We start from the raw sequence: 15,963 nt of genomic DNA, 5'->3' as shown, positions 1-15,963 counted from the left end.
TTTGTGAACTTCTTGCCCCTTGTAAGCCGCGCAAAACGTTCCTCAATCCTCGGAATAGGGTAGGACTCGACTACTGTCACCGGGTTTATGGTAGTCTTAAAATCGCCGCAGACCCGAACCCGGCCGTCGCGCTTCAATACAGGAATGACGGGCGCGGCCCACTGAGAAGTTTTCACCGATTTGATAACGCCTTCCCGTTCCATCCGCTGTAGTTCTTCAAAAACCCGATCACGCAAAGCAAATGGTATCGGACGTGCCTTGACAAAACGTGGCTTCGCGCCCTTTTGTACGGATATAGAAGCTGCAACGCCGTGAAACGTGCCAAGCTGCTCGGAAAAAAACTTCGTGATATTGGCTTTTCAGGTCTTCCGTAGACTTCACGACGCTGACTCCTTCCGTCTGAGCGATGCCTAGCTTGAAGGCCTTCATCCAGCTGCGTCCAAACAGCGTAGGACAGGCCCCTTTCACGACAAATAGTGGTAGCTGGCGCTCCTTGTCGCCAAGTTTGACCATTGCTTCCAGCTTTCCGTGGACGCGTTTCATGTCGCCGAAAAAACTCCTCAGCTGCACACTCGATGGCTCCAACGGCACCGACGGAAAAAGCTCGGCGAACTTGCCATCATCAATGGTCGACACACTGGCGCCGGTGTCCAACTCCATATCGAGCGTTACGCCGTTAACTTCAACCGCTATGCGCATTGGCTCCGAACTAGCTGTGTGAAGCGTCCACAAGTCGAAAACTTCGGGCTCTTCAGCAGAGACAGGCAGGTCGCCCAGGTTGCTCACCCAGGTTGCTCACCCGACTAGACCGGCTGCGACTAGACTGGCTCCGGTCGAAATTTCTACTCCCCGGATGAACTCTGCAAACTCTTGCGAGGTGCCTTTTTTGACGGCAGTTGTGGCAGATCGTACTGCCGTGCCTACACCAACGCGCAGAATGGCTTCTGCCGCAACGAAAGCAACAGCTATCAGTTTTCCCCGAGGCGACAACGTTCGATTGCCCCGGAGCTTCGTCAGATAGTAGCTGTGCTTGCTGACAGCTCAGTGCGCGTGAATCTTTAAGCGCAGCTTCCATAGCTACGACGGCGTCCTTCGCAGTTTCGAAGGTTAAACACGTCGTTTCCAGCAGCCGTATTTGCATGGTTACGTCATTGATTCCGCTGACTATCTGGTCGCTAACATGTGCTCTCGAAATGTTGCGAAATTGCAGTCTTCGGCTAACTTCTTCAACGAGGCAATGTAGTCTCTTACGGTCTCCCCCTTTTTTCGATGCCTCGTGAAAAACTTGAAACTTGCCACTACTTGTGATACGCGAGGGGCGTAGTGCTTGCCAAGTGTGGTAAAAATTTCGGTCAGTCCTGCTTGGGCGGGCCTGCTTGGTGCTAGGAGGCCTCGTAGCAGAGAACAAGTCTCTGGACCGCAGCATGTCAAAAATACAGCTGTCTGCTAGTCGCTCGGGATGTCGTTCGCGATGAAGTACAGCTCGGCCCGCTCACGGTATTCCGCCCACTCTGATGTGCTCGGGTCGAAGAATCCAGCTTCCCGACGACAGGCATGACGAAGTGTGATTGTGCTGTGCCCGTCCGGTTCATCAGTCGACCTCGTCGCCACTTGTGATAGCCGGGTAGTCCTGGGCCATGCCGGTAACCGGACCGAATCGCACACACGTACGTTGACGGGTTACACACATGACTGGCTGGTCATGTGCGCCGTATTTATTTCATTACAACATCGACGCCCCCGCGTGCCGGAACGGCAAACTAATCTTATCACAGGTAACGTTGTTGATGCTATTCTTGATAATGACAATTAATTATGCCCGTGTGCTTTTTATTTGGTGGGCGTTCAGCCCAGGCACTCGTTGCACAATTCACATGCCTTCACGCGTGGTGCAATTGTACGCTTCTGCCACGCAATATTACATGTCTTAATGACACTTCTCGTGGTACATAACATTCATATAGTGTTTTCTTCCTAAGCAATTTCGAGCGCGAGCGTGGCTCTGTGAGAGAACACCTCCTTGCCACGCAGAAGTCGTGGGTTCGATTCCCGCTCGAACCGAAAATGTTTTGTTTATTTGCATCTATCTCGATTTTTCGCTCACTGACAACGCTGATTTTTCGCTCACGACCAGCGACGACGACGACGCTGACACCGGAATTTCCGCGAAACGAGCTCTTAGCGCTTCTTCGTTAATGTACACTTAATTACACTTTGATACACTTTCATATGGAGCTTTGTGCAGCAGGTGTATTTGCGTCCGCAGGCAAGTGAGAGAGATCTTCGGTCTCTGCTCGGGTTCAGATAATACTTGTATTCTGATAAATAAGGGTCAGTGGTGTTATCGTGTATATTACTTACGCTGATGGTCTCGAAGAGGTCCACTAGTGCAGGGCCCTGCAACACAAAGGAAGGAATACAAAGAACCAATGTTATAGACTAAGTTCAGAGAAGAAAAGGATGCATTTGTTATGCGCGATTTATTTATATTAGCCTTCACGTAAAGATGTCAAATCGCAACGCTATAATTACCTTGTTAGCCTTACTCCCGATGCAGGTGAGGCTGACGTGTTTGAAGCACTGCACATAACGAGAGAATAAAAACAATGCATTAGCTATTTGCGTGGCACAAAGTGTTCACTTAGGTCGCCGTTGCGGCACGTTTTAAATCACGCTAGGATATTGCAGCTTCACAAATGACATTGGCAGTGCTGTAACTAAAAGCCCGGTTCAGTTTTCTCAGCAGCGCCGCAATTAGATGAAGTTAGCAAGGACGAATTCCTCGGAAATGAAGCCAAAAATTGTACCAAAGCAAGCAGATGTTTCTGGCAACGACGAGGAAGACATCAGAACCTATTTCGTGATTAGACCATAGTACACATGGTTGTGACACTGAGAAAGTGATACCGACGTTGTCAACTAAAGGCATACATAACTGTGCCAGCTGTCCAGAGCTTTAAGAGGCAAACATCCGCTGCGATGTTTGTCATTAAGGGTTGCTGTGCTAAGCGAGGTAAGCTACAGGGTTACAAATACAGCGTGGCCCTTGGCATATCTAACCTTCCAAGGCACTGTATATGAACCTGCAGGCAATCATTAAATTAATTTTCACAAAAACCTGATGGACTCCCATAGTGTCATACGGCTGATGTCATCATCGTACTAAGGGGAAAATATGTGTAAAATATTGGTGAAATTCTTGCACCTCATAACATCGTCGGAATTCCTGCGGTGGCGGCCGCATTTCGATGGAGACGAAATGCTTTAGCCCCATGCATTTAGATTTAAGTGCACACTAAACAGCCCCAGCTTGTCGAAATTTGCGCAGCCCCCCACTACGGCGTCCCTCATAATCATATATTGCTCTTTTGGGACGTAAAACCTCTGCAATTATTGCTATGCGAGTTCCTCTTTAATAACTATAAAACTCGAAGTTTCTATTTTTGTTAGTTTATGTTATATAGATAAACCACTGAAATCATTATCTGCGTTGACCTGACACTGTAGTGCCGTACAAACATTAATCTAAATATACGTGTACTGAAACACTGCTTGACTACCTGCTGTAAAAGATGGCAGAAATTGTCACTTCACTCTGCTTCGCCATATATAGAATCGCACATATAAATAGAATACAAATGAAGGCTCAAACACAGACACGAGAAAAGTACTCAAACGTATGAAAGAAACGGGAGTCTGGTTATAATCCTTTCTAAATCTGCCTTTTTCATAAGAGCATCTGTATAGTAAGAACACCCACAAATTTTGAAGATGATTACTGCTGTCATTATCATTGTAATGGCGTTATGAAAGTAAACACGAACCAATCGAATCGCATTCCGCGCGTGGGTATGAGCGGGGCGGTTTCATTTCGACAAGTGCCCGCTAGGTTCCGCAGGTGAAACCATGCAGTCTTATTGAGCTGATGAACTGCAGCAAGCGTAGTAACATTTTCCTTTTATAGCTATTATTTTTTGAGGCATACAGGTGCTCCGGTGGCAAAGGTAAGGAGTCGCGACGACAACAGTCAGCAGGAGGGCTCTTCGACAGGTAGCATTACGAGTAACAGAAAAAAAAGTGGACGCGCTGAACATAGAGCCGCGGAAACAGCAGTGGTGCAGAAAATGTGCAAAATGGTTTCAAATTGAGCAATTGAAAAAAGAAGGCATTGGAATGTACGCGATCGCAGAAACATACCCTAGAAAAATAAAAAAAAACACCGTATCATGAAAATTACTTTTCCCAAGGGTACAACAGGGCAAACAGGGAAAGAGAAGGTGGATGACAATTAATTTCTCAGCCAATAGAATGATTATGAAGTCAACGTGCGAAACGCACCACTGAGTATCCGACCCCAAAGCGGAAAGGAAACGAGGCTGGGTAGAACTAATAATGGACAAGGTAGAACAAGAACAATCAGTTGTGGATTGCATAAGCGAGGTTACTAAAAAAATTTGCAACGGTGCTGAGATCGTCCCATTAGTTGTCATGAATGCCCACATGCATCGCGTATTTGGATGTACAGAGAGCAACAATAAGTTAACGCTAAAAATTCGCGAGAAAAATGCCCTTGATAGAGCAGACGCTAGGCCTAAATATGACAAGCAGATCACACGGGAAGCTGAGAACGGGCGACTGACCAATCATTGCTGCCGTATGAAGGGAAGAAGGTATAAGGAGTTGGGAGATATATTTCACAAGGATGGGAGTGTCAGCTTAGAAATCGATCATAAACGCATATCCTCAGAGGCGATCATATATGCAAATCCATTTTATCTAGCTGTCCATCACCATCCTCCGCAACTGTAGACGTAGCCGCTAGCTGTTTAACCAGAATAGTGATTGTTAGCTGGTGCTTGGTGCTTCTCTATGAGAAAATTTTCGTATGATAGGAAGCCCCGAGCTCCTTGCTGAACCATAGGCCTTTTTTTTTCAAAACTTCATACACTACGTAATTATCAATGATAAGGGGACGTCACATTACCTCTTTGGCATTGAGGGAGCTGGGCAGCTTGACCGATATGCGATTGCCGCACTTGACTGTTCCTTTTATGCTGTTGGCCGAGCAGTCCGGGACTGGAAGCAAACTGAGTAACTTCTTTACAGGATCAATGATGCTGCCAACTATTCCGAAGCTGAGGTTGTCCACGGTGTCCATTATACCCCCTACTGTCTTGCAGACTTCGAACATAGCGCTGGCGATTTGTCCTACAGTGACAAGTCAATCATAATGAGTCTCACGTAACAATGACCAACAGTCCTGCCAGATACATAGTGCTACTAAAAATTGTTTACACCATAAGACTACTCTGAAGCTTTACATCTCGAAGTTACACGCGTCAAGTGAAACACAATATTAAATGGGTTCATCAAAAAGATAAAAGAAGTGATTAAGAGACGGATATTATTTGTTGCTTGCTTGAATACGTTCGGCTCAAGTAAACGTTATTAATATTGTTAGTCATTTTAGATCGAAAGCTCTATTAAGTAATGTCTCCCAAGATTATTAATCACGACTCAGTGACCTGGAGCCACTGGAGCACAAATGTGGTAGGCGTGATGTCACGCCATGTGACCCGTAGAGCAGAGGCGTCGGAGCTGCGCTTGCTCGGAGTTTCCAGTATAAATTGCGTCAAATGAAATTTTGAACTTTTGTACATTATGATGCTCGTTGTTTGACTTATTATTTTGGAATTGTTTCTTTTGTATCTTTTTTTCCAGTTTGGAGGTGTATATATGTATTGCCCCCCTTACCAATGCCCCCCCCCCATGGGGCCTGTAAGGTACTTTGAAATAAATAAATATATAAATAAATAAATAAATAAATAAATAAATAAATAGTGGGACACAAATTAAGATTAGGCACACGTGAAAACTTAAAGCAAAATAGGAGTCTTGTACAATTGTCTTAATTAGCTTTTAAGAAGAACAGGCTCAAAAATAATTCATTACAAGTAGCCTAATATGCATACGAATAGTAGCAAATATCCACACTCTCTGTGTACTACGAGTCCTAATCTATCCAGGGATGTGCCTTTTTGTATCTTATATAGGAGCACTACTGAGAGCCGGAAAGTCTGGAACAACAGCGTAGGGGCACCATTTGCCGTTTGCGAGTACGTCATGGAGGCAAAAAACGACGTTATACGCGATTCGATGCAGCTGTCGCGAGCATACACACACACGAAAATAACAATGTGAAAAAAATTGCCGGTGTGACGGCGCCATGAGAGGGCAGCACAAGTGGGCAGAAAATATGCGCTCTAGGGCTTGTGCGCAGCTGGACGTCACCGTGTGTGGGAGAGATGTCACGTCGGTACTCTCGTGTTTTTGTATTAGCCAATCGTAAATCATTAGGATTAATAAAGGCAAGAAATCTCAGTACTGGAGAGCTGTGTAACCGCCCTTCGGTTATGCTGGTAAAGTAAAAGGAAAAAAAATCGCAGCATATCCGCTTGGTGAATGATTATGAGTGGGGCGAAGCTCCGGAGAGAATCATCGGTAAACCGTGAATGTTCTGTGTAACGCCCCATCAATCATCATATGAATAATGAGAGTGTGTATATTACAAACATCAAACTTTTATTTTTCTTAATTAGATGATGCTTGGTTGCGTTGTCCCTTCATTATCAGGGTTTATGGTCCGTGAAGTGAAGGGACAGCGGTTCTTGTACGGGTTGCAACTGGAAATTTGAAGATACCATGTCTATACACGTCCCTCGGATGGTCGTTGGTTTCATATGATCAAAGAACGTGCACGTGAGAGCATATTTGGCTGCCATATGTTGTATTAACCACTCAGTGTTCTTTTCGGTAATATCGACATTCAGGTCACCAACACAAATGGTCTATTCTTGTACTTGTCATAATTACACAATGCCGTGTCAATGAATGTCTTGATATTCCCACTACATGTTCATGATGATGCATCCATCAAAATCGATGGCAGCATATTCACCGTTGTGGCTTTGTGTCGTTGGTAGTAGTTTGAGATCTTGTGCCTCAGGATTCTGTCTGCGCGCGCTGCCGCCGCCTTCCGTGCCCTCTGTTCCGCAGCCTTGTCTTCCATCTGGCGACTCCTAGCTAAAGAGAAAACGTGCCAAGAGGGAGCCTCAAGGCACGTTACTTCTGAAATGTTGTCTTCGTGTGTCGTTGAAAACACAAGACGTAGTAAAGAAGAAAGAATGCCACACAGGCGAACACGCACGAGAGTCTCACTCGTCAACGTCGTCTTCTTCTGCTACTGCATACCAGAACGCGCGCTTCTCACGAGCTAGAGGTGGCTACTACAACGCTAAAAAGAAACCGAGGATGGACAGACCCACGGCATAAGGAGCTTCGCCCCTAAAAGAGAGAGAGGAAAAACCGAAGAAAAACAAAAAGGCTGCCGAGCTCCGCACTTCCTTCAGGCTTGTCACCCCTAGTGCAAAGGTACCTCAATATTTTTTTTATTTATCTCTCTACCTTTTTTATCTTTCTTTCCTTTCTTTCTATCTCTCTGTTTCTCGCTTCCTGTTTCTTTCTGTCTCTCTCTTTTTCTTTCTCTCTCTTTCTTTCTCTTTCTGTCTTGCTCTTTGTTTCTCCTCTTTTTTCTCGTCGGTTTCTTTCTATCTCTTTCTCTCCTTGTCTATATATGTCTGTTTTGGATCTTTTTCCTCTTTCCTACTTTTCTTTCTTTCTATTTCTCTCTTTGTCTTTGCTTCTATCTCTTTCTCTGTGTCTCGTTCTCTCTTCCTCTCTCAGTGCATGTTCTCTCGCCCATCCGAGTTATTGCTTCCAACGCCGGTCAAGTCGGCGAAGCGGGAGAGCACGCGCCGGGCGCACCTGTCCGGGGAGCGAAGTAGAAGATGACAGAGAGAGCGCGCGTAGTTTACGATGATGATAGTTTCTTGTCTAGGCAAACCGGCGGTTTGCCAAGCAAATGCAGTTCCACTGTCAAATTACCTTTGCTAGTTTTTGTCTATGCTGTAGTTGAACATGAAGCGTGGAAACTTGGGCAAGTTGGTAGGTCATAATTGAATATACGAACAGCGCAACTGACAAGGACAAAGGCGCTGTGTGTTGTTACCTTCCTTTGTCCTTGTCAGTTGCGCTGTTCGTATATTCAATGTAGTTGAACAGTTTTCACAATAGATGATAGCAAGTGTTCGAGACAGTTCGTTGCGGTGTCTGCTAAAAAAATACAGCAGCAGGATGAACGAATTGGCAGAGAACCACTGGTTCCGTGGTCACTGGTGCGAGAAAATCCCGCCAAGTATGTCTTGTTCTCAGCACTGTTAACCTGATAGTAGTCTGTAGCAGTGCTGGGCAGTATCAAATAAGATACATGTATGTTAGATACACTTTGTGCATCTTGTATCTGTATCGCGATACTTCTCGCAAGACATGTATCAGTATCTGCATTTCCGATACATTGAAGAATGCATCGTGTATCTAAAGATACAAGATACTGCGATCGCAACGCCACCGCGCAAAAGAATAAACGCTGACTGAACCCCGCTTCTCACTCTGATACTGCTGCCACTAAGCCACCAGAATTAAACTAAGGGCAGTAGCAGTGTTCTATCTTTCCGCCAGAGTTTTCAAGCGAGAACAGGCGATGAGCACTGAGCATCCCCATTGATGGAACAGAGTCACGTGGTGGCGCTCGTGTCTCGACAGACAAGCGCACAAACGTCTTCGCCCAGCGGACCTTTCGTTTTCTCATTTTTTTCTCGTTTTATTGGCGTCAGTGCCATTACACTTGGCTCTTAGCCACTGTCCTGTGCCCCGCATTTTAATGCGTGCGGCGTCTTTAGCACAGATTTTGATGCCTCTGTAGTGTCGTTATCGAAGTTTCTCTTGCGTTAGTGCGTCGTTACGAAGTCTGAAGAATGCAAGAAAGGGGTTGCTTTGTGTCTCGTGGATTTCACACATCGGCGACTTGAAGAACCTCGTGGATGTAAGTTTTACATATATGCAGTGAGATTGACTTATATGCAAATAAAATTCTAACATCTATAGAACCACCGGTACCGATGCTGCATCTAACAAAATAAACATTGAGCTAACAGAAGCTATCTTGGCGTACCTCTCATTCTGTTTTATTCAATGAGTTTTCTCTAGGGGTGTGCGAATATGAAATTTTTCGAATACGAATCGAATACGAATATACACCTTCGAATATCGAATCGAATATCGAATATCAAAGGAAAAATACCTCCACAGTAACGATATTTTATTTAACATGGAGCTATTTGAAGAAAAACAACATTAACAGCCTGACTGGCAACACAACACAACATACACTGCTATCTCCAGAACACCATGTCCAGGCTAGCACAATGCACATCACAACACAAGCAAATATTACGGCACAATGAAAGTAATGACTACATGTTATCATGAAGAAGTATGAGTTGCTCCACATGATCAGGCAGCAGGCGCTCCCTTGTAACAGAGACAACCCCCCCCCCTGCCACTGAAAAGGCAAGCTCGCTTGGAACAGAAGTGGTTGGTATAGGGAGTTACATGGGGCCAAGCTTTGCCAGACTGGGGTACCTGAAGGTGCCTACAGTCCGCCACCAGTCACGTGGGTCACTTTCTTCAGAAGTGGTCCCGCATAGTGAACGAGTGGTAGTGCGGCACGTTACGGCCGCATATTATTGAAAATGTACGGTTACATGATCGCCAACAGCGCTGCATGTCGGAGATGCACCAGCAATAAATCATACGTATTGGGGCGCTCGTCGCAGGCAGATATCGTGCCTCCGTGCACTTACGATGTTTATCGCTCCTCTCGGCAACGTTTTTAGCGATACGAACGCAGCAGAAATGTGGAAGACGAGTTATTTTATGCAAGATAATCGAATCGCATATTCGAATTTTCCGAATACACGATTTTCGAATCGAATACGAATATATCAAATGTAATATTCGACGAATATTCGAAACTTTCGAATATTCGCACACCCCTAGTTTTCTCTTTTATTCAGTGAGTTATTAAAATCATAATTTGATTCTTAGCAACAAGCGCTTTCTAAGCTGTCCTTTTTTTCCTTCCCACACATTAACTACGCGTCTGTATTGTTTTTTGAGGTCTGCTTATTGCAATATGTCTTTAACGTGCTGACAAGATAAGCTCCCTGCTTTATTCTTACTCTTAACTGTCTGCGTCATTTTGCTACTGTTTGCCTACATATATTCCACTATACTCGCGGACAACTTTTCTTGGCAATGAAGGAAAGGCTGCGGGGGCGGAGCTACTGCACATGTACTGCTCCGCGAAGTTGTCCGGTCGGCGCGCGTTTCGAATTTAGTTTTGGTTTGTGAACCTTCCGTACCTCCTGCGACGGCCATTTGATTATTCGAGCGGCCGTCACAGGCTTACACAGCCATTTGTTAGTGAAATTCGTCTCAAGCTCCCTCGGCGAGTTGTTGAAAAAGCTGGAGGGTGACAAGTGCTCACCTGAAGACGAAGACGCCATTTTGACTGTGAGGTGCACGTAAAAGGTGCGACGTTTTCACAGGTGCAAAAACGCGAAATGACACTGCATAAAGCAAAACAAATATAAATATCTCCGTGGTGCGCGCTGACCCTCTTTTCAAACAGCGTCCCGTAGAAAATAAAGTAATGTTTTTTTTTTTTTTTTTATTCTCACGCAGAAAACACGGACGCAATTGTGGGACTATAACCTTCAGCGGTAGCACATGCGGAGTTCGGCTCTCTAGCCTTCCCTTCATTGCCAAGAAAAGTTGTCCGCGAGTATAGAGTCTACTGTTATATCAAGGAGATGTTGAGGACATATATATCGTAATCTGCGTGTGCCTGCAGTATACAGTAACAAAATTTCTGCGTAATACATAGTAAAACAGCGATATTGAGTTGGCATTATAATAACGTAAATTATTAGGGCTCGCGTTACAGATGTTGGCAAAGGGACTGGAGATATATTGTTCTACCAAATGCTCCGATTCCTTCATTAGCGTCCCAACGAGTGATTTTGCGCTATTTTCCATAGACACTGAACTTTCTGTGGTCTTACCTTAAATGCTTAATTGCCGCAGCTATTAGGGGTTACCCGCCGCAGTGGTTTAGTGGTTATGGTGCTCAACTGCTGATCCGAAGGTCGCGGCGGCCGTATTTCGGTGGAGGCAAAATGCTAGAAGCCCGTGCGCATATATCCACGTTAGAAGCCAAGGTTGTCGAAATTTTCGGAGCCGTCCACTACGACATCTCTACTAATCATATCGTGGTTTCGGGACGTAAAACGCAACAATTATTATTAGCTCTCGGATGTGCGGCCTGTATCGGTTTCTATACTTATTCACCGTGTTTGATGCGGAACAGGTTGCCTATTTTACCTAGATATCTTTGTTTTGCTTTTTTACGCTTGCTAAATGCTTTTACAGCTACTCATTACCAGGTAATTGGAGATATAAAAGTGGCAATATAGTTGGGGTAGCGGCGGCGTCCAGCGACGCTGTGTACAACTATACAATACGTGTGAGACGTTTCTGGGCTTCACATGTCCTCTCGTAGAAGAAAAATTGTTAAAAAATTACGCATTACTCAGTACATCGCTAACGAACGCTTTACGCCACGAGATATGTAGAATGTAATAGTGATTGCAGTTTTGTGTCCTCTACGTTGACGCGATGCGTAGGAATGAATGTCGCTGCCAGCGTTCTTGCTGCTGTACACCTGCCCCGTTATCCAGTATTGCGAAAACCGTAATGCGTTCACAGGCAAGGTAGATGTCCCCAGTACCTTTTGCACCATCGTGCGCAGGCTTCTTATTGAAGTTCTTGTGATTAGATGGCAACCCGCAAGTACATCGGCAAGGAGAGCAGGGAGCGCCACCAATTACAAAAGCAAGCAAAAACCGCAATCGGCGAAGCGTATAAAGAGCTGTCGTGCTAAGCAGCTAAAGCAACGCCAATAAGTGGTTTCGGAATGAAACTAATATATCTTGAGCAGATGAAAAAATCTGTAAACAGGGAGTAGGTGCTCGAGCCGACGTTTCGACAAGTGGACTTGCCTTCTATCGTATCGCGATACAATTTCAGTTCCAGCCTTGAAGAAGACAAGTCCACTTGTCGAAACGTCGGCTCGAGCACGCAACCCCTGTTTACGGATTTTTTTCATCGCAAGCTTCCATCTGCCGCTTCAAGCCGTTTTTTGAATACCTTCAGCAGGAAATACAAAGCTTTTGAGATACTATAACAGGCATTTCATTCAAACGAAACAAAGTGCGTCGCAGTTAATAGACTTTTAAGCGAACATTGTGGTGCATAGGCGTTTAGTGCGACATTATAGAGACAATTAATAACAAATTTGCGAATGTATCGAAGTATCTTAAGATACAATTGGAATGTATCGTATCGGATACAATCAGTGTTGTGGTATCTTGTTATCGCGATACAATTTCCAATTATCTTTGCCCAGCCCTGCTCAGTAGCGCCTTCCATGGCATCTATAAATGAAGACTATGATGCAAACGATATCTCGAAGAAATAACTGATTAAATATAGTAAATAAATATTTTTGAGGGCTTTTCGCCGTGCTCTGGTCTTTTCAAATTGCGTTTTTATGAATTTTAAACCATCAAACACAGCGCAATCTACATTGATACTCTTTCAGACGACGAGAGCCTTTATGAGGTTAAATGAAGTCATATAGCGGTAATTTCTAATAAGCGCATGAAGCATGCACGACTGAACAGGTACTACAGAAACCGGTCTTAAAATATCCTGGGAAACAAAAAGTGAAATTGAATATGCATTACCAAAACCGAAGTTCTTCAAGATGTTCACCACAATGCCTTCCATCAGGTATAATTTTGACGGCAGCTCCAGGTCCGTAATAGCTGCGACGGCACACTGCAAAATATTATAATCGATTGAATTAATATTGCATTCTGTGGCAAAGCATATCATATGGGGCTCTTTGAAAGAGATAAAACTGCATAGCAGTGTGGTTCTTCCCTCAGGCGATCTTTCTGAACAAAACTATAAGCAAGAAGATTTTTGTAGTCGGGGAACGACAGCCACTACTGGCTGTTACCTTCCTTTGATTGCACTAGATGAAATTCTTTGCACAGACTATTTCATTAAAACGCGTCATAAAGTAATTTGGATATGGAAATGTATGTATTTAAGCGATACTCTATGGATTGCTTTGAAGACAAAGGCAGATCCCTAAAAGTCAATCGAGAATGTGATCAGAATAGCCTTTATCAAATTTGCCGCAATTTCTGCAGAGAAAGACACAAACATTAAATCTATATACAGTGAATGCTCATGACCTTGGCCCACTAACGCATAACTACATTAGGCAGGCTAAATAAAGAATGTCTGTTAGGAGTTTCGTTCTCCTCAAGCTCACACACGCACACTGAGTGAAACGGGATGATTCCAAGTCGTATGCTCTTCGAAACAGCATATTAGCATCATCACAGTTTTCATTTTCCGCTTTCAGACAAAACATAATCATAGGTTGCTAAAATAGACATTACTTAACTTATGGTGTGTAATTTAATGCTTCAATGTACGCGCAAATAATGTGTAGCTTGCGAGAGGATTTCGCTAATAATTAATACAGAAATAGGCGAGGTACTCACGCTAATGAGACTTTCAGTGAACGGCATTAGCATGTCCTGTGTAAAAAGAGAGAGGTGGAAAATCAGTTTACAGAAGCCAGCAACGTGAACGAAGGCTAACCGCAAAAAAAAAAAAGAAAAGAAGAAATGAACGCGATAGCGATATCCTGCCCCTAGTGCGCACTTCGAACACTACGAGTGTTTAACAGAATGCGCACACTCAGGTGTGTGCCTTATGTAATGGGTAGCATGCATTAAACCAGGAGCAATTATGAGCGAGCATGGAGGAAGGAAAGACTAAGGAGAGGCCCTATCGTGTCCCAATGCATTGCGAAAAGTGTGGCGGAAGTGACGTCAGATTTATGGGGCAAACAAACCGGTATGGGGCAAACAAAACAGCAGACGCCCCACGGCGTGCTCTCCGCGGTGGTTCGCTTCTGCTCGGATTTATAGTCCCGGTGTAAACTTAACGTGTATTGTGCGGTTCGCACGCAGTAAAACGTTGCAAGCAGACGTTTACCAGGCTGTTCGTGCGTGCCAGGCCCGAGCGCTGCGTGCTGAAATTCTTCGTGGAGCGCTTTTGTGCAACAGTACAGAAAGTACCGGTACGTGCCGTAATCAAAAACATTCTGCCCCCGTCTCATCGTATTCGAACTCACCTAGCAGTGACTGACGCGTTCTACTGGGCATTAGGCCTTTCTTTTCCTTACCCGTAGCCCGATTTCCATATCGATTGCCCGATTAGCGGTTCTTTGCTCGTGTATATGGAGTGAGCGCAGTACCTATCCGGAGCAATGCCAACCTATAGTTGACGTAGCCTCACGTCGAAAAGGGGACATCGCTGTATTGTATACACAAAAAACACAACAAAAGTTTATTGTATACACAACAAAAGTTTATTGTCCTTTCGTTTCAACGACACAGTCTCTAATATGTACGATGCCTTCAGCGCATGGTATGTACGGCGCGTCAGACGCCAAAAACAAAGTTTCACGTGTGTTCCGAGTTGACACAACGAGTAAAGAGCAACAGAGCGCACATCAGAGAGCTCCGCATGCAAATACGATGCCTTAGTGACCAGTAATGAAGCGAACATGCGTACACATGAAAAGTGACAACCGGTAATGTCCGCAGTGCACGCGATTTGCACAGGGTATGCGCAACAGCTGGGCATTGCGTAGCTTTCCTAAAGAACACACAGAAGGGGCAGCACGCGTGAATCGATTACGCCGCTTGCACGGCGAAAAACAAACAAAAACAGGCTGCAATGTTCCGCGACGCGCGCATGCGCTTGCGAACGTCGCGACGGAAATCGCGAAATCTTTCGCTGCTCCTTCGCTAGGAGGCGATGCGGGTGTTTGCGATGTGGAGGCTTCACGAATGTGACGTCAGGGCCTCTCCTTAGTATTCCTTTCTCCATGTGAGCGAGAAACTTTTTCGAAGTTGCGATGCACCCACTACGTGGTCTTAAGAGAATACGCGCAGCCATGTGTGTGCCTTTCGTAATGGGTGGCTGGGTTTAAACCATCAAGTTGTTATAATATTCACATGGTGTGACGCCCGATGGCAATGTACGCTTGTACCACGCAATATTACTGCCATATTACATCTCCTACTGTGACACCAGTATACAGGACGCGTATTTTTGGGAAGCATGAAAGTTACTTTCAGTTCAGCTCCAAGCAGAGGCGTCGCTATGTGGTAGAACACCTGCTGGCCACGCAGACGGCCTGGTTTCGATTCTCGCTCGGACCCAACATTTTTATTGTTTATTTTATTTGCAGCTTTTTCGATTTTTCGGTCATGGACAAGATGATGATTTTTCGCTCACAACCAACGGCTCCGACGCCGGCGGAATTTCTGCGATACGAGCTCTTTAACGCTATTGCGTTAAAAGCTTTAATTCCACCATCTTAGAGCGTGAAGCTATGAAGAATAGCAGCATCGGTTACTCAGAATAAAACAACAAAACTTCTTCCGTTACTAAAAAGACTTTCCGGTCAGGAAATCAAGCCCACAAAGACTGCATTCCTTTCTGCAGCTTCTTCGTACAAAAGGTGGCCGAGATGTTTGATATTTTTATTGTTGAATTGACAAGCAGTATGCGTAGCATAGGAAAATATTGCAGTACATACAATAAAAGAATTTCACGTTTGCCAGCTATACGCCCCTCTCAAGACAGCTCGTTGTGACCTACTGACATTGACCTAATTTTGCATCGCGTATGAAGTGCTCATGATAGTGAAAGAAATATTTCGCATACGGTACGATGTGCCCTACCTCGAAACATTAAACAGGGGTGCTATGCAGGATGGCCCGAGTTTGGCGAAACTCGGGATCTTTCCGAGATCTGGCGACACCCCCTTTTGAACGAGCTAACAGT

The 15,963-nt window shown here is 44.8% G+C and overlaps 1 protein-coding gene across 1 annotated transcript in view; it reads right to left on the bottom strand.

The window, feature by feature from the left end:
• LOC119398532 (uncharacterized) overlaps positions 1-15,963 on the bottom strand; it is a 73,107-nt gene that overhangs the window by 35,771 nt on the left and 21,373 nt on the right. The window contains exons 2-5 of the mRNA XM_037665375.1: positions 12,768-12,861; positions 4,985-5,208; positions 2,533-2,580; positions 2,362-2,397 (exon numbers count right to left, since the gene is read on the bottom strand). Of these exons, the coding sequence (XP_037521303.1) occupies positions 2,362-2,397; positions 2,533-2,580; positions 4,985-5,208; positions 12,768-12,861 (402 nt within the window). The remainder of the gene's footprint in view (positions 1-2,361; positions 2,398-2,532; positions 2,581-4,984; positions 5,209-12,767; positions 12,862-15,963) is intronic.

Source organism: Rhipicephalus sanguineus, chromosome 7, assembly GCF_013339695.2.
Source record: "Rhipicephalus sanguineus isolate Rsan-2018 chromosome 7, BIME_Rsan_1.4, whole genome shotgun sequence".
Lineage (NCBI taxonomy): Eukaryota > Metazoa > Arthropoda > Arachnida > Ixodida > Ixodidae > Rhipicephalus > Rhipicephalus sanguineus.
This window is presented reverse-complemented; position numbering and strand designations above follow the sequence as displayed.